Here is a 21,475-nt window from a genome sequence, read left to right as displayed (position 1 = left end):
TTCCACCTACTTCAGTAAACAGCACGTGAAATATCTGCTTTGTTATAAAGCACACTTGTTTGCATATTCTACCAGGAGCCAAATGTAAAATTCTACTACCAAGAGATAGTCCATAAAGAGCACAGCGGTTCAGACCCCTGAGCGCTTTCTGTCATAGTGACATCACCTTCAACAGAGCTGTCTCGGTGTAAATGGATTTTGTTTCACATCTTTTGTGTTCTTCTAGAGCATTCAAATGCAGTCATGATGATAAATCGGATCAGGTGGAGGCTTTGACTGGCTGTGTGCGTTCTGGCCGATGATGTGGGTGGTCATGTTTGCTGAGGATAGTCTGAAATTACATAATCATGGCGTTGGTGGCATTCTGTTTTGATTCTGAGCAGGCAGCATGGAGCGGCAAATGAGTTTAGCCCAGCCCAGCCATGGGCTCGGGCTGTAAGCAGGGCAAGTCCCTTGTCTTCTCTGGTCCTCGGTGTGTAAAATGAGGAGTTAGACAAGTTCAGGATGGCAGATAAATGAATATCGTTGGTGCCATTACTTCCCGGTCCTGTGCTAACTGCAGGCATGACTAATTGATCACTGCACACTCTTCACTGACTTGACCCACTTCTTTTGCAGCCACTGTCAGCCAGCTCATGATGTCACATAGGGTCCCGCCTATTTACCGTCTCTGGCTTGGATGGTTACGTAGGATTACCAGAAAGAATACAGGTGCCCAGTTAAATTTAAATTTCAGACAAAAAAAGAATAAGCTTTAGTACAAGTGTGTCCCCAGTATTGCTAAATATGGCAGCCCTCTTACTTAGGCCATTTCTACTTGTACAGTTAATTCTCTCTTTTAAATGTAATTAATTTCTTTCAGTCGAGACATCTATCTACCCTCCCTGTGGTACTTCTGGTAGTGCATATTCTCCAGTGCCCAAATAAGAGTCTAACTCATTCTGTATTGTTTAAATTCATATTATGACTTAATGTAATGGAAAGTGGTGTGGAGATTTGAGGAGGAGATTTTAATTTCTGAGGACTATATATTTTTGTAGGACTCCTTAATGAACCTACAATCCAGTGTTTCCCCGATCTCATAGACCCTTGGGTATACCACTTGGATTGTTAACTTATTTCGTATTTTCCCTTAGATACACTCGTCTTTTTATTTACAGACCATGAATGGGAAAATCAGTATCACTTTCTAAGAAGTTGGTGTAAAAGTAAAAAAGAGAAAACATACTTAGTGAGATATAAAATATTAATCTGGGGCTCAACCAAAATTGTTGGGTCTCCCACCAGCAGTATACATAGGCCGCAACACTGACTCGTGCAATCCCCCTGCTGGTTTGGGAATCACCTCCATGACCTTGATAGATATGTGATTCTTGAGCATCTCCTTGAATACCTCCAGCGATGGAGAACTCAGTACTTTGCAAGATTTCGATTCATTCTTGAATATCTCATTATTAAATGTTTCTTCTTAAATATTGATCCATATCAGACTCCCCGAAACAGTCATCTATTGATCCTCATTTTCTCTCTGGGACCCCACACACGAAGCTTGCTCCCTTTGCCTTCATTCATACATTCATTTATTCAGCAAATATTTGAATGCTTCTTATCCAACAACTTGAGTGACTATTATCTTACAGTAGCATTGGGGAACTAAGGATGTACTTACAATATAGTGTGATAAGGTCTGATGGGGGTAGGGTGGAGGAGGTCCAGCTGGCTTAGCCTGGGAGCATCTGTGTGTGTATGTGGGAAAGCTTTTTCATAGGGGAGTGAGAGAGGCCTGATATGATTTGGGAAGTAGAGGGCTGGTGTGAGAGGGAGAGAAAGGAGGCTGAAACAGTAGAAAAGGTGAAGGGTGACCAGACCAGGTAGGTTTTGTAACCCTTGCCTTCCATCAGCACAGGGATTTATTTCCTATAAAACATTTTCACGTCCAAGTTCTCATTTATTTTTTACGAGCCTTTGGAGAGTTAGTCAGGACAGGACTTAGTCTCTCCATTTCACAGGTAAGAAAACTGAGACCTAACGTTGCTGGTAGACTTGCAGCTGGTATATGGAGAAGCTGGGTCTTTATGTCCCATGGCCGTGTGTCTGTGCTCATTTCCTGTGTCCCAGCTCCAGCCCCGCTGGTCCAGAATGACTTCCTCTACCCTTTCGAGGAAGACTCCACATTCTTGGAAAGCACCTTTGAATATTTTATCTTGATTCGACTTAATTAATTTTCCCCGGACTGACCATGAAGCGAATCTCAGAGGTCTGGAGTCCAGAATTCTGCCACTCCCTTCCTTGGTTATGGGAGGAGGCATTGGCTTACAAGGGCGAACTGAACCAAAGATGACCCCTTCTTTTGGAGGCCTGATGTCCCTGAGATCCAGCCTTCCCACAGCAAGAGGAAAAACCAGTGCTGGGAGAACTGAGGGATAACAGGGAAGGCTCCCTGGAGGAGGTGGCTATGAGTAGGCCTGGACAGATGATTAGGAGCTGACCCTGAAGAGATGGGAGGATCCAGCAGACAGAAATACTGCATGCTCTTTCACTGCAAGCATTGAGGTGGGCCCCAGCACACCTTTCTCCCCCTATAGATATGATGTCAACCTATCGACTAATTAGAGGTGCTAAATTGACATGAGGAGACATGATTTTTGCAGTGTGGTAATTAAAAGGCAGTTGGCTTCACAGCTGTGATCACACGAGAGCACTTCTTACCCATAAAGACATCAACTGAAAGCAAAGTGCAAAGGAGCTGAGGAAGCCGAAGAGGATTCTAATGTAATTTGCTAATTTCCTACATTTGTCACCTGTACAGCTGCAAAGGGAAAATGGAACATTTTACCAGAAGTTTAAGAGAAAATTAAAGACATACATTCTAATTGTACACAATTAGACAAGCAATATAATCATTATTATTTTTTTAAATTAACAAGCCATTTTACATTCACTAGATTAGGATTTAGAAGGCCTGATTTAGAATTATGTCTCTGTCTGGTAGCAGCCACATCATGGCGAGTGAACCCATTCATTCACCGAGGCATCTCATCTGTCAAATGGGTACACCCCTCTCCCTGCTGCCTTCCTCGGGGTTGAGGTATCACTGAGGGAGAAGCTTTGTAAGTTAAAAGGCCTTTCATAAGGATAAGACACAGCATGTAACCCTCGTAATGTCTAAGTCTGGAAGTTGTGACCTGACATTAGCCATCATTCACTGGGTGCCTATACTACTCTGATCCTGAGATGGGAGTGGGATGGGGTATGTCACCCTGGATTACAGAGAAGGAGACAGATCCCACAAGGTGAAGGAGTGCTCCCAAAATTGAACAGTGAGTAGCAGACCTGGAGCTTGGACCCGACCCATCGAAACTGAAACCCTGAATTCCTACCCTTATGGACCATACTACTTTCTCCGCACTGGCTTGGTTTTGCCTTTTCTCTGTTTTACTCCCATGTCTGACTTAAAAAAGAAAGAAAGAAGGATTTGAGGAAGTAATATTTGTTTTCCTATCTTCTTTGCATCAAATAATGCTAGAAATGCTGAGGTGGGGAATGAAGGAGTAAAAATTACTGGACCGCATAACAAAAGCGAAAAAGCAAATTACTTTGTAATTTAATATTTACAAATAAATAAAAGCTATTTCTTAAACTGGGTGATGGGCAGTTGGATATTGGTTTTGTTATTACTCCTTAAGCCGAACATGTATATTTTATACACTTATACAGTTATATGTAGTTTATATTTCATGATAAAAGTTTAAAAAGAAAAATATGAAGAATTTTCTGTTAAATAAAAAGCCAAATATATGTATGAGTTCTGTTTCACATAATTGAATTGGGCCACCTTAGGGAAATCAAAAGCATTATAAGCCAGTGATTCGGTATTATTGTTGTTTCTTTTAAGCAAATCTTATTGTTTCTTCTCCTTTCTTTTAAATTGCCCTAGTTGTTTTCTCCCCTTGTACCGGGTGCCTCCCTAGGAAGCAGCCTTGAATATTGGAAGAGAGAGCTGCCAAAAAGGAAAGTCCCAAGTTCAAGCCTTAGCCTTGCCACTTGCTAACGTGTGAATTCAAGCCACTCACTCAACCTCTCTGAGGTCCGGTTTCCTTATTTATAAAACGAGAGTAATACTGTCTACTCTACCAATGTGGTGGGGTTTTGTGAAGATGAAAATTAAACTAAAGAAGTAAATGTGTTTTGGAAATTGTTAATTATAGAAGCATAGCAGTCTGCGGAATGAGCAAAGACTCGTCAGTCTCCCTGCTCTGCCTGTTGCTTGCTGGGTGACCAAGTGCCAGTGACTTAACCTCTCTGAGCCTCAGTCTCCTCATCTGAAAAATGCAGATCACAATAGTGTCTCCCTCATAGTATTATTTTGCCCATTAAATGAGACAGTGAATGCTGAGCCCTGAGTGTGATGTTTGCCCCACAGCAGGTGCTCATCATACAACTTCAAGGAGTCAAAATACCTGAGCTGGAATCCCAGCTTTGCCCCTTATGTGGTCTCAGGCATGTCACTGTACCTCCCTGAGCCTCAGTTGCTCCATGAAGAATGAAGACAATGATGCCTCCTCTACCTCCCTCACGAATTGTTTTGAGCCCCTCCCTGCCAAGAATATGGCATGGAAGTGAGTGGTGAGAGCCAGGCTGCTGTGCACCTCTGAGTGATTAGAAACTAGCACTCATCAACAAAAGGAGAGATGATCGTTCCCTAAGTGGTTCCGGCCCGGGATGTCTGCCTAAAGAGGCCTCCAACCTTAGGGCAGGTCTCCGCACGACACCCCAGCAAGCCTTCTGGGGGACTGGGGCTTCACGAACCCACCCCGATGCCAGGCATTCCTTTCCCCTCGTTAACTTGGGAAATGCTTTGCAACCACTCCGCATCACATTAATCTCACAGGCATCTGTGGAGAGGCACTTTGTGTCCAGTCTTTCGCCAGGGCTTGGGGTGCAGCGGCGACCTGGCGCAGACCTAAAGCAGGCCGGAGTTCCCAACGCACCCAGCCCAGTGCCTTTGTATACATCCTGGCACTGGCCACAAACAGGGTTTTGTCAGAAGCTTCCTGAGAAAGTTGCATTCCATTCATCTCGGCTGAAAGGGACCCGAGATGACAAATACTTCCCTCATTTAATTACAGAAACAGTCAGCAAACCCATGGAAAGAGATTAAACCAAGCAGAGAAAAGAGCAAGCCTCCATCCTATTCTGCCCCCCTTGCTTCTGGCCCCAGTTTCTCACCTAGGATTTAGCAAGGAGGGCCGCTCTTAGATGTACTCTCCACCTGAAAAGTGCCGAATCTCTGCAGGAAAGTTAAAGTCAGAGACCCCAAACCAGGGAAAGAATGAATTGCATTTAGGCAAGAATCCATCAGTGGCTCGGAATTTAATAAAGATCCTGAAGTTGGGAGGTATGTTTACATTTTTCATCTGGGCTTACATCTGCAGAGAAGTGAGACGCAAAGGCAATTATCTGAATAAATCAGATCAAATGAAATGCATACCCGCATGAAGTGAACAAACTTTTTCATCATTTTCCTCAATTGGAGGAAATTCTTGGGGAGAAAAGCAGAATTGTGTGGTCGCAAGGAACCTTTGAAATCCTTTGTCCATCATTTTCAGAGGTGAGGAAAACAGACACCTAGAAGAAATGATGCCCTTGTTCTCACAGTCCTAGAGACAGGGTTGAGCCTGGTTTTCCCAGGTCCCTAAAGTGGCCTTGTAGTGGCCTCAGCTTAATGTTGAAGTGACTTGTGGTTCAATGTGCACACCCTAAACTCGCAAAATACAAAATACTGCGTGCCAGGAGAGAGATGCTGAGGACTCTCTCCCCTTCCTACTCTGCTGGGTAAGGTGTGCCCCCAGAACAGAAACTTTCTATGTGTGAGAGACTGGAAACCTTGCCCCCTCTGCTACTGGGTCTCAGAAGAAGGAGCAAGCCTTCAGGTTTGGACCATTGCCTCATCTCACCTGGAACTGGAAGTTCAGAGCCGGTTGAAGAAAGAGAACCAGACGTGAACTTAAAAGACCAGCTTCACAGTTCCTGTATTGACCTTGCACAACTGTATCACCTTTCTCTTTCCTTGGTTTCTCCGGCTGTAAGATGGATGGTGATTCCTACCTCAAAGAACCAAGGGGCTGTAAGACTAACTGACATCCTAGATGTTTGGCAGCCTCGATGATTCTAAAATAGATGGAGCTAGATTAATAAAATCCCACTAAGCTTTGCCTCCCAGCACTCCGGACACTACCTCGTAAAATAACAATTGTTCTGAAAAATAATGGACTTTTCCCTCTCTCTCCCACAATCTGTGTTAGAGACCCAGGGCTTTGCCAGTCAGAAAATTGGACAGCTACACCTCTACTCACAGTTGCTGATCTTTGAAGCAGCCAAGATGCTTTCTTCTCTTCATTTTTATCTATCTTTGTAAATTCAAACAAAGCTATAAATTGCTAGGAAAAGCTGGATAAGGAGAAGACAGGAGGGCATTAGGAATGCACTGCATACTGGGAAGCAGAAACCTCCCAAGTACAGTTTTATGGGCAAGACAGAAAAACCCTGGCAACTGTGCATGATGGAAATTTAATGTACTGTGTTGATCCAGAGTATCTGAAAATTAGGCACTGAGGGCAAAGCTGTCACCTCATTAATGTAGAACAGCAAAAAGTGAGAGCCTCTTGGACACCTAAGACTGTGCTCGAATACTCCTTTTTCAGTTTTCTGGGTAAAATATTCAATTATAATGTAAAAAGACAGAAAACAGGGCCAAGGGCAATCCACATATTATGTTATTTGATAAGCCATGTCTGAAAAGACCTGCCTTGCTTTTGACAATGAGACACTAGAAACACCTAACATCCAGCCTTTGAAAAAATATTGCAAAAATAATCAAAGTTGCATAATACCCAGAAAAAGCAGAGGAAGAGTCCATCTCTGAAAATGTTCTATTGTAGGATAAAGAAGAAAACTTCCAAAACATACTTGGCATCCTCAATCATATGCAGAAAAAACATGGTCTCCATGAATTAGCCTGAGATAAGATGTCGGGGTGTGATCATACAAAATTCTTGGAAAATGGAAGCTCTCAGTAACAAAATAAAAATATATTAGAGACAGTAAAGCTTAAAAGTGAGGCTGTTGAAAAGCATATCAACAAACTTGGAGAACAAAGAAGCTGAATGGCTGAATTGTTTATGTACCACATTGTAGTCAAAGGTCTGCGGAGTCAAATAATAATGATGTGCCACCATATCCCAGAAAGATTAGCAAGGAAAGATTGTAGGAAAGCAATAAGATGCTCTTGTGAGATACAGAAGACAAGGACCAGGAGATTATATACTTATTGTATAAACTACATTTAGAGTATATGTAGATTTTTTTTTCTGAGTTGAAAGACCTGAGTGTATAGATTGAAGGATTCCCTGTGTTTCAGATAAAATCAAGAGTGCCCACACCAAGATCAATCTTGGCAAATATTTTGAATTCTAGGAATAAAGAACAAACATTCTTCAGGGATCCAGGCAGAGGATACCAGATGGCTACAAAGGAACAAGAGTCAAACTAGCCCCAGATTTCTCATCTGTATCACTTTGTAGTTTCAAGGGGGAGAAGTGTAGCCCAAGAATTTTATACCCAGCTAAATTCTACCATGTGTGTGTCAAGGCAACTGAGGGTCATCCTCAGCAAGTTTTCAACTACTTGCCCTTCTTCATAATATTAAAAGATACTCCAGCAGGTTGAGACAAGAAGCAAGATTAACATATCCAGAATGGAGAAGAGTAGACATGTAGTCTAAATACCAAAGAGAACATGAGGAAACAAATAGGAAGCATACAAAAAAAGAGTAAGACTGCCAACAGGATGGTAAGTGCAAGGTCAAGAACTTATTACAGCAATAAGCATATATGTTTTTAAATCCATGTGCTCTTTTCAAGAAATATACTTTCAAATAATCTTAACAGAATGCAAATAAAAGGAGGATCAGATCTGTGGCAGGCAAATGCAAGCAGAAATTAAGTAAGGGTTTCAATATTAATATTATGCATGATATGATATAAGTCAAAAAGTAATAAAGTGACAGAAAGGTTTGTTTTACCTAGACAAATATTTTAATTCTTAGTTCATGTAATGATGATTAAGTGCCTGTGTTTGGACTAGACAAGGATATACATTGCTGAAAAATAAAGATATAATTGTAATAAACTTTTATGCTGAGAACAACATAAAATCAAAGTATATAAAGCAAAAACTGTTGAAATACATAGGGAAATTGTCAGAGACGATAGAGAAAAATGTAGTAAGTCTTATAATCTTTGACAGATCGAGTAAACAGAAATACAAAGCATGTGATAATAAGATACTTTTGTTGATTATATCTGTTATGCATAAGAAGTCTGACAAAGACTTTTATAGCTTACAAATTGAGACTGCATTCTCTTTTCCAGCCACCATGGAACTTTTAGAAAAATTGATTGTAGAATAGGCCACAAAGAAAATCTCAATAAATTCCAAAAGCAGACACTAAATATGCCGGATTCTCAAAACAATGCAACAAAACTATAAATGAGAACAAAACTATAAAATCAATTTGAAAGTACTCTCCAAAATAAATCCTTGGTTAGGGATTAGCTCAGAGCCTCAATCATCACAGTCTGTTTAGAAATGAACTTGGTTGTGGGGTGCCTGGGTGGCTCAGTCAGTTAAGCCTCTGACTCTCGGTTTCAGCTCAAGTCATGATCTCATGGTTCATGAGATGGAGCCCCGAGTTGGGTGGCACAGAGCCTGTTTGGGATTCTCTCTCTCTCTTCCTCTCTCTCTGCCCTTCCCCCCTCAAAATAAATAAATAAACTAAAAAAAAAAAAAAAGAAAGAAATGAAATGAAATGAACTTGGCTGTGAGAAATAAGGCAGGAGAGCCCAGAAAGGTTTGGCATTCCAGTTAGGGCCATAAGAGTGACTATGCCTGGAAGGAAGGCCTAGCCTAGCAAGTACATAGGATGCAAGGGGAGAAAGAGGGCTGGTATTGGAGTCCTGTAGATCTGGATTGGAGTCCTGCTCCTACCTCTTCCTGGCTATGGTGAGTATGTCAACATCTCCCCATTTTTTTAGGTTTTAGCCTACTTATTCAACACTAGGGATGTTGAGCTATGTTCATGGTTCTCAACCCTCCCTGGGCATCATAATCACCTGTGAAGAATTTTAATAATATTGATGCCTAGGCTCTAGGTCCAGAGATTCTGATGCATCTGGTTTGCCATGGGACCAAGGCATCATATTTTTTTTTAATCCCCCTAAGCGATTCCAATGTACAGCCAATAACACAATTCCAATAACACAATAAAAATATATTGAGAACCCCAGAGCTAGATGACTTCTCAGGTTCCTGCAATTCTGAAATTCAGCAGCGCTACTAGGCATGTGCAGACTTTGCCCATAGAAGAAAGTTTTAGGGGGCTAAAGCCAGAGGAACGGTGATGCAGAGCAATCCAATCAAAGTGTGCATTATCTCAAATGGGGCAGAAAATGCCAGTGCCAGTTAATATTTTGCACCCAACATGATTTAGTCCGGGGGCATCTATTGTACTCCAAGCCCATTGTAAACACAATGGGCCATTTATTCACTGAACAGTAACCACTGTAATTACCTACAGGGCAAACATACGAGGTTGTTCAAGCAACAATTAATTGTGGACCTGGAATTGATGGGACAATAGTGATAAAGTATCAACCAGAGTGTGATTCAGAAATCACATCAGAAAACCAATATTTCCCAAATTGTGTTAGATAAGCATTTTGGGGGAGGTGATGGCACATATACCACCCCAGGTCCTGAAAGAGTTACTCCCGGATTTTTCTGATAGCTCCTTCTTACACTGGTGACTGTAGGAGGCTTGAAGTGTTGTTTTAATGTTGAGAGAAAAATCACAGACCCTGTGTTTGAGGAGACGATAGAGAACATCTATTTCTGGTGCTCACCCTGGGACCCAAATGTCACCAGCAGGCAGGGGTGCTGCCCTTGTTTGGGTTGTGGGATCCTCTCTGTGAATCTGATAGCAGCCATGGATCCTCTTTTCTGTGAGGAAAAACGTGCATGTCAGTAATGCACAAATGACCACACAAGCCTTTTCATAGAGTTTTTGGGGAGCTCACAGACGCCTTGGAACCCCTCTGTATTCTCATTAGGTCGTAGTCCAGCCCCTGTGTGCATATCTCCGGACACAGGGATCTCATTTCTTCCATTGCTGGGCAACTCTGAATGGAAGCCTTCCTCAGTGTGTCCAGTGGAGATCTTCCCCTCTGTATGTTCTCCTTATTTGTTCTTATTCTACCCAGAACTTTTTTAAACTGTCATTCTACACTTGACTTTTACCAGTCTTGGGATGATGTCCCTACACGTACCCTCTAGCTCTAGGGGACAGATGATGGGATATTTCATTCCTACACGTACCCTCTAGCTCTAGGGGACAGATGATGGGATATTTTATGTTCATCTCCAACAGATGGGATGTGTTGAGGTTGCTGGCTGGACGCAAGAGATGCAGGGGTCCTAGGTAGTGGCTGTCTACCCTCTGAGCCAGACCAGGAAAAGACAAAGTCTCCCCTGCACCACTCTGCAAAAGTCTGGCAGGGAGGGGAGAAGGGTGCTTCCTCAGGTAACAGGAGAGACAATAAAAGCACCTCAGCTGGGGCCTGAGGGCACCAGATGTTATTTCTCTGGATGCTGAAATTGACTCTGGGATGGATTAGGTCTAGAGCTGCTGCGAGGATGGCAAGGGCTCAGGGAGAAAGCAGGTGGTGGCAGGTGAGCTTGCCTTGGTTATGCCTTCTCTGGGCAAGGGATTTACATGAGACGAAAGAAGGAAGAAGAAGGAAGGGAAGGAGGCTGGTAGGAAGGAAGAGAGGAACAGAGGGAATGGGGGTGTGGTGTGGTGTGGTGAACGACAGACTAAAAGAAACCATGGAAGAATTATTTAATAATCTCGGTGAGGGAAAGGCCTTTCTAAATATGACACAAAACCTGAGGACATTAAAGAGAAAAAATTGATAAATTCAACCACATTTTTAAAAAAAAGTCTCTATGTCAGAAGACACTGTAAGAAACATAAAAAGAAAAAGTTCAAACTAGGGGGACATTAGCAACTTCTGTTGCAAAGGGCTAGTTTCATTAATGTAAAAGATCACTTATGCCAACTGATAAGAAAAAGACTAGAAATCAAATTGGAAAACAGGTAAAGGATGTGAATGGTTTCCAGAAACAAACTGCAAATTGCTCTTGAGCATAGGAAAAGGTACTCAACCTCGCCTCTAATAAGGTAAATGCAAATTAGACAAGCAAGAAGAAACCATGTTTCCACCTTCACACAGCAAAGATCAAAAAGTGTGATAAGTGCCTTCTGTGGGTGAAGCCAGGAGGAAAGGGAGAACAGAGATCAGAGGAAATGCTATGGAGGAGGTGACATTTAAGCTGGGCCTTGGAGGACAGATAATTAAAATCCAATTTAGCAACTTACTGGCACTTAAAAGAAAGAGAAGGAATAATAAAGGGGAAGATAGATTTGACTACTGAGTGTAAGTTAAAACACACACACACACACACACACACACACACACACACACACATACACACACAATGAAAAGCAAACAAACCGGGATATTTGTAGCCACTGCAATAGTCTGAGTTTGGATGCTGTACATATAAAAAAAGTCTTCATTAAATTCAGTAAGAAAAGCATTAGAATACCACTCAAAAATAAGCAAAGGATATGACAAAGTCACTCCTAAAATAGATCATACTACTGGTTAACGATCCCATGGAAATGGTCTCAACATTATGCATAACCCATGAATGCAATATGATTCATTTTTTTTTAGTGATAGATCATTATAAGATTATATAGAGGAATGTTTTATTTCTCTCTGTTGCGATGACTGTGGTGAACTAGGCCCTCTAATTATACCTGGCTAGTGGGTGTGTAAATTGATACAATGGGGGGGGGGGATAAGTATTAAATCTTTAAAAGCTCATATCTTTTATCTGGGAAATTTTATATCACAGACTCTATGCAATAGAAATAGCCTAAAATGTGGAGAAAAGATGCTCTGCACAAAGATGCTTGTAGACTAATATGACAATAATGACAAATTACGAATGGTCTAAATGCCCCCAAAATTAGAGAGTATTCAGTAAATCATAATGTGTTCATATGCTGGAATATTATGCAGCCATTAAAATGTTTGCAAGGAGGTTTTGTTTTGTTTTTTAAACAGGATGGTTTCGATGCTTGTAGGATAATGTTAAGGAGTGGGGAGGAGTTCAATTGTGTATGTAGAATGATCTCAAGAATCTCTTTTTTAAAAAATCACTGTGCATGGAAAAAGGACCGGAAGGAGATAAAAATGACGGTAATGGTGGTTCGCTGATGAGGGATAAATTATTGGTGCATTTTTTTTTCTTCTTATTTTGCATTTTTGAAACCTTCTCTTCAATTATAATGTGTTACTTTCACAACAAAAGGGCTTTAAAAATGTCTTGCCCCATGTGTTTGTGCCCCACATCAGGCTTAGGGTCTGGGCTCTATGCCATTCGGAAAGATCCTGGGCTGGCTCACAGCCGTGAAACCCACCAGTAAAGGTGTTGCCTCTTTTGTGTTTTCCAGCTTTCCTTTGCTGCGACCACGCCTGTTCTAGCTGATAAGAAAAAATACCCTTATTTCTTTCGGACTGTCCCATCGGATAACGCGGTGAATCCAGCCATCCTGAAGCTGCTAAAGCATTACCAGTGGAAGCGAGTGGGCACGCTGACCCAAGACGTGCAGAGGTTCTCCGAGGTAGGTTTGCGGAGAGGGCGCGTTCTCACCTACCTGTTAGCTGTTGTCTTCTCCCGCCAAGGTGCAATATGGCTCAATCAGGGATGGGTGATATCACAGGGCTTGTAAGCACGCTTGCATTAGCAGGATCAGAGCTGTTTTACCACCGACAAAATAGAGCTGGTGGCTGAGCAATTGGTGCACGGCAGAGGTGAAAACCTACATTGAGACAGCTCAGGAGCCCAACCTTCCCTTTTGTCGTGCCTTTGGGCTAAATCGTGTGATGCATTCCCTTACTGCTGTTGTAGGTTTGCTGTCCTTGTTACTGATGCCGGGTGACCATCTAAAATCATGCTGTGCCCCCAAGAGCGTTTCTACTGTAAGGGGAGTTTGGGGAGGGGCTGGCTTGGAAGGAAGGCTCCAGTGCCACCGTGGATTGGTGGGTTTGTTTGGGGTTTTATTTGGTTGTTTATGTTAATGGCTTACACACACACATCATATGTGGTGTTTTAGGGTTTTGTTTTGTTTTGTTGCAAAAGAAAAAAAAAGTTGAATATATATAGTAAAAAAAAAAAAAAGTAAAAGCGTTGCTTTGCCCAATCCCTGTAAATCCTACTTTCTCTCCCAAGGGAACTCCTGCTTTGAGTTTACTGCTCATCTGCCCAGAACTTTTTCAATATATTGTTTAAACCCAAATGACTCCATACTATATATTTTGCTTTTTTCACTTTACTACGGATCTTAGAGAGCTTGATTGACCTCATTCCTATTAATGGGCCATGCTGTTCTGTCAGATGGATAGACGGTAATTTACTGAATGTGTGCAGCTTTCTGATACCACAGCCAGCACCTTCCCGCCCGGGTGGGCATCTCCGTAACAGATTTATAGCAGTGGAATTATTGGATCATTTAAAATATTGTGACAAACTGACCTCCAGGGAGGCTGTTCTGATTTCTAGTCCCACCAGCAGCGTGTGAAAATGCCCATTTCCATGCTTCTTAACTAATGGCGGATATTAGCAAGTGTTTAAAAAGTTTTCCCTACTCAGATGTGTGCAAAAGGATCTCTTGCCTTCTTTCCCATTCTTCCTGTAGCTCCTCCTTTCCTCTTCTCTCCTGCATGTGCTCTGGACACCCGGAGCGTCCCAGCAAAACAAGCTATTCTATATGTGCTTAGCGGCCTGAGAGAAAAAAAACTGTGAACTGCATAGGGAGGAAGGGTGTGGGTCGGTGGACCTCCACGGCAGGAGTCAGGGAGGACTCACCCCTGGGTGTGTGTCCGGGAAGGTGGGTGCAGAGCAGTGGGAATCACCAGACCTGTTTCCACTGCAGCTTTGTACTTTCTGAGGCTCTGCCCTACCTCTCCCGGGGGGGGGGGGGGGGGGGAAGGAGAGCTCCCTCCATGCATTGGCTGTGTGACCTTGGAGAAGTCCCCTCACTTCTCTGAGCTGGGGTTTCCTCCCCTATAAACATGGGGACCGTAGCCTTCCCTTCAGGTTCTTGCCGACATCAGTCATAGATTCAAAAGAGCTTTGGAAACTGTAAAGTTCCCACACTGAGAGGGGTGTTTTCAGAGGTGCTTGAAAAGCAGAAGTGTTTGGCCCCACGGTCTGCGGTTATCCAAACAAGGCAGACTTTTCCCAGGCAAAGCTAGTCCTCATCTTCCCACCTCGCTGTTTCTCAGTCCCTAGGGAGAGGCATAAAGGAAACTTGACCCCCTGCGGGAGTGACTCATTGCCAAAGGCTGCAAAAGCTTTGGCTGCAAGAACGCCTTTTATGCCTTTTATAAGGCAGTGACCAGTGCTCTAAAATGAGTGTCAAACAGGTTGATGGCAAGGGTGGAGATGCCCAGTCCTGTGACCCCATTGACACCAGACTCTGCAGCGATTTGGAGATATCTGCTTGTTCCCATTGGAGTCTTCGGCTGTCGCAGGTCTGGCTGTCACGGCGTGAGGGACCTTTAGGGACACCTCCCCCAACTCCTCGTCATATAGAAATGAAAACCGAGACCCAGAAAGGGGAAGGGACAACATTCAGGTTTTCAGAGCACCTCAGAAGTCACAGAAGATTGTTCACAGAAAAGGCAGGACTGAATCCTGGGATCCTGACTCCCAGAGTCACACTTCCCATTGCTCCTTTCCATCCATAGCTTCCTGTTGTCACGTGAGAACTGCTTGTAACTCTGGAGGTTGGAAATACCCCAAAGCCTTGGTTTAAAGAAAAGAAATTCTTAGTCTCCACTCGGTTGAGTGCTTTATAGATTCCCAAACACTCTCACAGCAGCAGCCCGGTGAGAGATGGGGGTGGATGATGGGGGAACAGGGGTTATGTTCCCATTTTCCAAACGAGGAAACTGAGGCTTACAGAGGGCATTTAGCTTCTTCCTCCAGGGCACACGCTGATAAAGAGAATGCTGCCGCCCTGCCCCTCCAACTGTCAGCCATTGCTTTCCTTATTACACTGTCCCTGTCCTCGCTGGGGTCGAGTATTGACAGTTTGGGACCACATCTCCACCCCTACACAGCTGAGTTAGGGCGCTCAGCTGAGGTTTCAGGACATCTCAGTGGGAAACCTCTTTTCTGAGGACAGGATGTTGCTTCGTGGTATTGCTGGCAAGGACCCCTCTCGATTTAAATCTCTCAGGCCAGCTGACTCCTGTGTGTGCCCAAGGGTTTTGGCATCCCTCTCCCGATGTCTGGGCTGCATCGCCGGAGTGCAGGCATGGAGGCTCGCCAGGGGCTAACAGCTTTTCGTGAGTGCGAGGGAAGCTGGATTCCTTTTATGAAATTGGTCGATCAGCAGCGTCAAGCGGTTCTGTTCCCAAGCGGTGCACTGGACGGATGGTCAGACGAAAGCAGTCATGAAGTTGGAGGAGGAGCAGAGGAGGGGGAAGCTTAATCCCAGAAGGGCTGAAAGGGGTGCAGGGCTGCGGGCCATCCCACCTAGGGACCAGCTGCTCCTGTGGGCCCCTGCTAGTACGTGGTGCCCAGAGGCGGCCCGGGACTGGGATCAGATGGGCAGGTCTCCAGACCCCGCTTTGCCAGGCAAGGGCTGTGGGGCCACAGGCTGTTCACTTCATCTCACACAAAGATCCAGTTTCCTTTGTGTAAAATGGGGATATTTATCCCAATCCCACAGGGACTCAGAGATGACAGAGTCAGGACAAGAATATCAAAGATCTCTGCGTAGTAAATGCTCATTAAATGGACATCCTCTACTCCACTAATTCCTGGGACAAACTCTAGGAATGCGTATCCATTCACTCAAAAAAATAATAAATGGCCTACTGTGTGCCAGGGTCTGTGATGTGCACAGACCCTGTGCTGTGGAGGGCCAGGGAGTAATGGACACGGCCTCAGGGTCAGTAGGGGTCAGGCCTCCTTCACTGGGTTCTCGACTCTGGCTGCTTATTGGAATCACCCGGGAATTGGTTTTTTTTTAAGTTGGGTTCCCCTACCCGCCGCCACCACCACAACTTTTAACGGCTTTACTAGGATATAATTTACATACCGTAAAGTTTATCCATTGTTAGGGTATAGTCCAATCATTTGTAGCAAATTTCTGTGGTTATGCAGCCCTTACCACAATTCAGTGTTAGAACACACCGATCACCTCACAAGTTTCCTTTGTGCCCGTTTGTAGTCGGGCCCACCCCCAGTCCCAGGGTCATTTGCTTGCTCGATAGTTTTGCCTGTTCTGGAAATTTCCTATAAGTAGAATTATATAACATGCACTTTTTTTGTGTCTCGCTTCTTGTATCTAGCATAATGTTTTTAAGGTTCATCCATGTAGCATGTTATCAGTGGTTTGTTTCTTCATACAGCTGAGTAGTATTCCCCTGTGTGGCTAGGGCACATTTCAGAATCCTCTGGGGAGCTTTTAAAATCCAGATAACCCTCGTGTTAGAATCTGTTCAATCTCCCGGTGATTTCAATGTGCTGTCCACGTTAATATACATTTCCCAGTTGGATCCCTCAGGAAGCCAGGGTGGGAAACGGCGCCCTCTTGTGGTGGGGGCCATTGCTCTCAGAGTGGCCTTGGTCTTCCAGCAGCATGTCAGGCCTCCACTGGGCTGGTGACTGGGTGACTGCGAAGCAGGGTGGAGAAGGTGGAGGGTGGGGCTCTGCCAGGTGGAAGACAAAGGTGGGGGCGGGTGATGAAGATTGAGGGTGCTGCTGAGTGGGTGCTCCACGGGGCTGGGGATGGAGAGGGATGAGCAGACAGATGGCCCGTGGGCTTGGAGGAAGTGGAGCTCTGGAAGTCTCTGGGAAGCTTGGCAGTGTGGGGTGAGGGAGCCAGAAGGATGGGAGGGGCGGTCAGAACTGGAAGAAGGACGGAGGGGCCAGGCCCTGGCTCTGTGTGAACAGCTGAAGTGGAGTGGAGGTGGATGTCACTGGAATTGGGGGCAAGGAGGGGGGAGACCAGAGTGCTGAGTGACATCCACGTGGGCATGGCAGGAACAGGATGGAGGCAGGGCTTAGGGTGGAGTCAGAGGCAGTGAGCAGGGCTGCCTGGGGAACCAGCAGACAGCCGCAGGTATATCTGGGCCTCGCCCCCTTCCAAGTTCCAGGTCCTGTGGTCTACCAATTTAGGTTCCCAATTCTGTGACCCAACTAGCCAGCTGAGCAGCCTCAGTTTCCCCTTCTGTAAGATAAGGCAGTGGGGCCAGTTGACTTCTACGATCTCTCCTAACTCAAAGAATTTGTGATGAGGGCCTAGGGAGATCTGGTCTTTGACCCTGATCCTGCCACACTGGGGGTGTGGCCGTGAGAATTACTTCACCGCTTTGTGCCTCAATTTCTTTGCCTTGAAAATGACGATGGTAACAACAGTACCTAAGTCTTAGGGATGGTGAGGATTAACTGTGTTTAGAAACTTAAGGTGCTAATTGAAGTGCCTGGCTCATAAGAAGCACCATGCAAGAGGTGGCTGTTATTTTTATTATCATCTCGAATCTGGCTCCTTAGCCTGTGACTGCCCCCACGCAGGAGCCCAGCTGTGTGGCTGCATGGCTCCCCTTCCTCCCTGCCCTCCAAGCAGGCTCTGAGGCTCCCAGCTCAGTTGCTGGTCGTCAAGTGATCTCAGGACTTCTGGGGCTGACCTTTCCATCCCAGAGACCTCCCCCAAGTGGTGGGATCCTTGAGGCCCTTGATCTGTCCAGCACCGAAAGGGCACCATCTGTAGAGTTCCTCCTGAAAGCAACAGCCCTTTCAGCCCTCCACAGCCCCGCCTGGCCCCTTGAGGCCTTTCCGGCTTGCTGAGTTACCATCTGCCCCACTAGAGGGGTCTCTGGTCACTTCCTCTAAAGTTACTGCTTTTTATAACAGAGCAGTGGATGACAGGGGCCTCCTGCTTGCATCTAATCCGGGAGCCAGCCTTGTTAGAGTCATCAGCCCTTCTCAGCTGCCCTAAGCAGGAATGAACTTGACATGCTGGAGAGACCCTTCATGGTCCCCCGAGGCCTCCTCTCAACTCCAGTCTGTTCCCCCTTTGGTGCAGCCGTACCTCCACGTTCCACGTTCTCTCTGCAGGAACGTCCTCCCCCACACCTGGCCATCCTTCCTCCCCAGGCTGGATGACGTGCGTGTGCTGCCTCTGTGCTCCCCGCACCTCCCCCCACCCCAGGCTTCTCTCTGCCCCAGCTCCTTGCACAATGCAGTGTGGTACGCCATCTGCTTCTTCACCCATCACCCACCGCCACTGGCGGGGGAGCCTCTGTGGACAAGAGCCACCCCGACCTTTCTGTCCCTTCACCCTGCATGCCGCCTGACACATGTCTTCAGCAAGGATTTCAGTAAATGTCTCTCTATCCATCGGGCCAGATTCTTGGGGGCAAATGCAGTAATTTCCCCTCTGTTGCCCTCAGTCTGCCTGCACCTAGGATGGTGAGGTGGCGAGGGAGGGGTGCAGAGAGATCCCTGCTCCTAGCCTGAGTCACCGGGGCCAGAGAGAAGAAGGGAGGGGCTGCACGGGCAGCAAGTTACAGTCCCACAGACCTCAGCCAGGCCGTTCTGTCGTTTCTCACCTGGGTCTTGTTTTTGGATGGGACGTTGTTTCTCGGCGGAGATTCTTCTAGAGATCTCACTGGGAAGTTCTGGGCCAGCCGCTGGAAACAGCAGTGGCCACGATCTGCATCATGCTTCTGGGTGACAACGATGTCGGGCACTGGAAATGTTTATGTTGTAGTTCGTGTCTGACTTCTTTTTGTCGGCTGTGTCATCCTGGGATGTTCATTCTGAGTGGGCAACACTTCAGGTAATCCCAATGGTTCTCAAAAGTACAGTCCTGGACCAGAGGCATTAGCGTCATTGTCACCTGGGAACTTGTTAGAAAAACAAATTTGAGGGCTCCACCCGGTCACCCTGAAACAGACCCTTTGGGGTGGGGCCCAGTATGCTGGGGTTTTCGAACCCCTATGCTGGAGGAAAGGGCAGCCTTCAGCTGAGGTCACTGTGCTCCGAGGTCTACTTTATCTGAGAAAAGGGACAGGCCTGCTGCAAGAACCGAGGCACCTCTCCTCTCTGTCCTTGGCTTCCCTCCAGGCTGCAGGATCACCTGGGCAGCCCACACATCCTCAGATCTTCCATCTTTAGGAGGCAGGAGGGGACTGCTGACAGACCAGATTCTTATCCGAGTGGTCCTAGTGCCCCAGCCTGTGCCCAACTTTCATCTGAAAACTTGCCAATGCTTTTAGGCGATGACTGTCTGCCCCTAGGCAAGAAATGTCCTCTCCTTCTCTGGGCTCTTACCTTCAGCCCTAGGAGAGACCTGGCCTGCGGGCCAGCCAGCAGGGACTGCTCCCTATCTGTCCTGCCCACACCAAAACAGCTGTTCGTAGCAGCCTCTTTGGCATTTGAGGGGACGGGGGGTCCATTATTTCCCAGGGTGTATGTATATGTGATAGGATTTTTGTACAGTTTTAACAGCTGTGTGTTTTTGCTATTATATACCAGGGAGGAAAAGATAGCTAGCTCATCAAAACCGCACTTCAGTGAGGTTATTGTTGGGAATGGAAACCTCATTTAAAAAGTGAGGCTGTTCAAAGGAAAAAAACGAAGCCAGTAAGCACAGAGGTGGTGCACTTAGGTGGTGAAATTGCCTCTAAAGGGGTACAGGAGGGACTGAGGTTTGGGAAACACTGGGATGGATGAAGCCCATTCGGCTGCCTGTTCATTTAACACATGGCAGTGGGTGAGGAGTGGAGGGTAGTACTGGAAGTAATAGGCTTTTCTTTGAAGCCCTGGGCCGTGCAGATATTCAGTGGCAGAAATTCAAAGTCAAGGTCAAGGACTGGACCTGAAAACCTTCAGCCTTCTGAGGCTGAAGCTCCATGGGGCAGACTCTAGGGTTCAAACGACACTTGTTCCTTCATGCGCGTGGCCCCAGAGGAAAGTGCAACCCACTAGCAGGTGATCTGCCGTGCCCATCCCCCCACAGTGGGAAGACCCCTGTGTGGGTGAGAACCATCCACAGTCACGTGTGTGGTTTCCAGTGCTCCCGCCATGCTGGTAGCAGTGTTCTGTGGTGGTGTGCACACACCTGGGAGGCCATTCAGGGGTCTTGCCCAGTGGTGGATGTGGTGACTACGACTTCTGAAGAAAAGGCAGACCTCCAACCTGCATGCCCTTGGTCTGGCTCAGAGGCTCTGCCCTCGGGAGAAACTTTCCCCGCTCCACTTCAGAACAGGAAGGAGATGGCTGCCCCATCCGTGGTGTGAAAGGAAGACCCCGGGGCCTGCAGGATGCTTCCTCCCTAGCATTCCACGCCAGGTCCCCAGAGCTGAGCATCCTTCCAACACACACAGCCCTACTCTGAAAGGAAAGGAGTTGCCCCGGACCCTGCTTCAGGAGGGCAGGAAGCTTGGCTGTGGGAATGTGGTGCCAACCACCAGGGCTCATCCAGAGCCTGGGTGAGTGCCAGCCTTTCAGCTCACCAGGGCTGTGATATCAGATAAATACACCTTCCGCCCAGGCCACGTGGATCCCAGAGCACAGGGGTGAGGATCCAGAAGGAGATCCTGGAGATGTCTGGGGGGAGGGTTCCTGCCATCCACGCCAGCCTCAGAGCCCTCACCAACAACACTTCTAGGGCATCCCCCACAGCCCCTGGGCTCTGGTTCCCAGAGCATGACTCTAGCCCCATGAAGCAGAACCTTTGGTGTGGGAAAATGTAAGTATAACATCATCTATTGCCTTTTAGGGGGTGTGAGGGTACTGTGTGCAGGTGATGACATTCAGTCACCCAGCACGAGGCTACCTCTGTTTTGTAGAATAGACTCAAGAAGGATTAAGTCCCTTTGCCAAGGTCTCACAGCCACGAGGTGGCAGGTGTAGGTGTAAACCCAGGTTCGTGCCCACCCTTGTGGAGAGGAGACCACCAGCCAGGGCCAGTATCCCCACCCCAAAACCCTACCACAGAAGCAAAGAGCTGGATATATAGACCAATCAATTCATGATACAAGGCGAGCTCCTTGAGGTCCCCTGCAATTTTCATCATAAGATTCCACGTTTAATTTTCATTATTTTCCCAGATTCTGAATCTCAGAGCCCAGCTCTATCTTTCTACGCTGGCTCCTACTGAAGTATCCCTTGATGCTTTGTTTCAGCTGGGTCTCTTGGTTGACAGGGCAGTGCATCTCATAGTGTGCAGGTCTCTAAAGCTATTCTGGTATATTCTGGCTGA

General features: G+C 46.1%; 1 protein-coding gene across 1 annotated transcript in view; it reads left to right on the top strand.

Moving 5' to 3' along the window:
* Nucleotides 1-21,475, top strand: part of GABBR2 (gamma-aminobutyric acid type B receptor subunit 2) — a 347,631-nt gene that overhangs the window by 129,371 nt on the left and 196,785 nt on the right. Inside the window, exon 3 of the mRNA XM_060609214.3 lies at nucleotides 12,644-12,814. Coding sequence (XP_060465197.1) covers nucleotides 12,644-12,814 — 171 coding nt within the window. The remainder of the gene's footprint in view (nucleotides 1-12,643; nucleotides 12,815-21,475) is intronic.

The sequence above is a fragment of the Panthera onca genome, chromosome D4 (assembly GCF_046562875.1).
Source record: "Panthera onca isolate mPanOnc1 chromosome D4, mPanOnc1 haplotype 2, whole genome shotgun sequence".
NCBI classification, from domain to species: domain Eukaryota; kingdom Metazoa; phylum Chordata; class Mammalia; order Carnivora; family Felidae; genus Panthera; species Panthera onca.
This window is presented reverse-complemented; position numbering and strand designations above follow the sequence as displayed.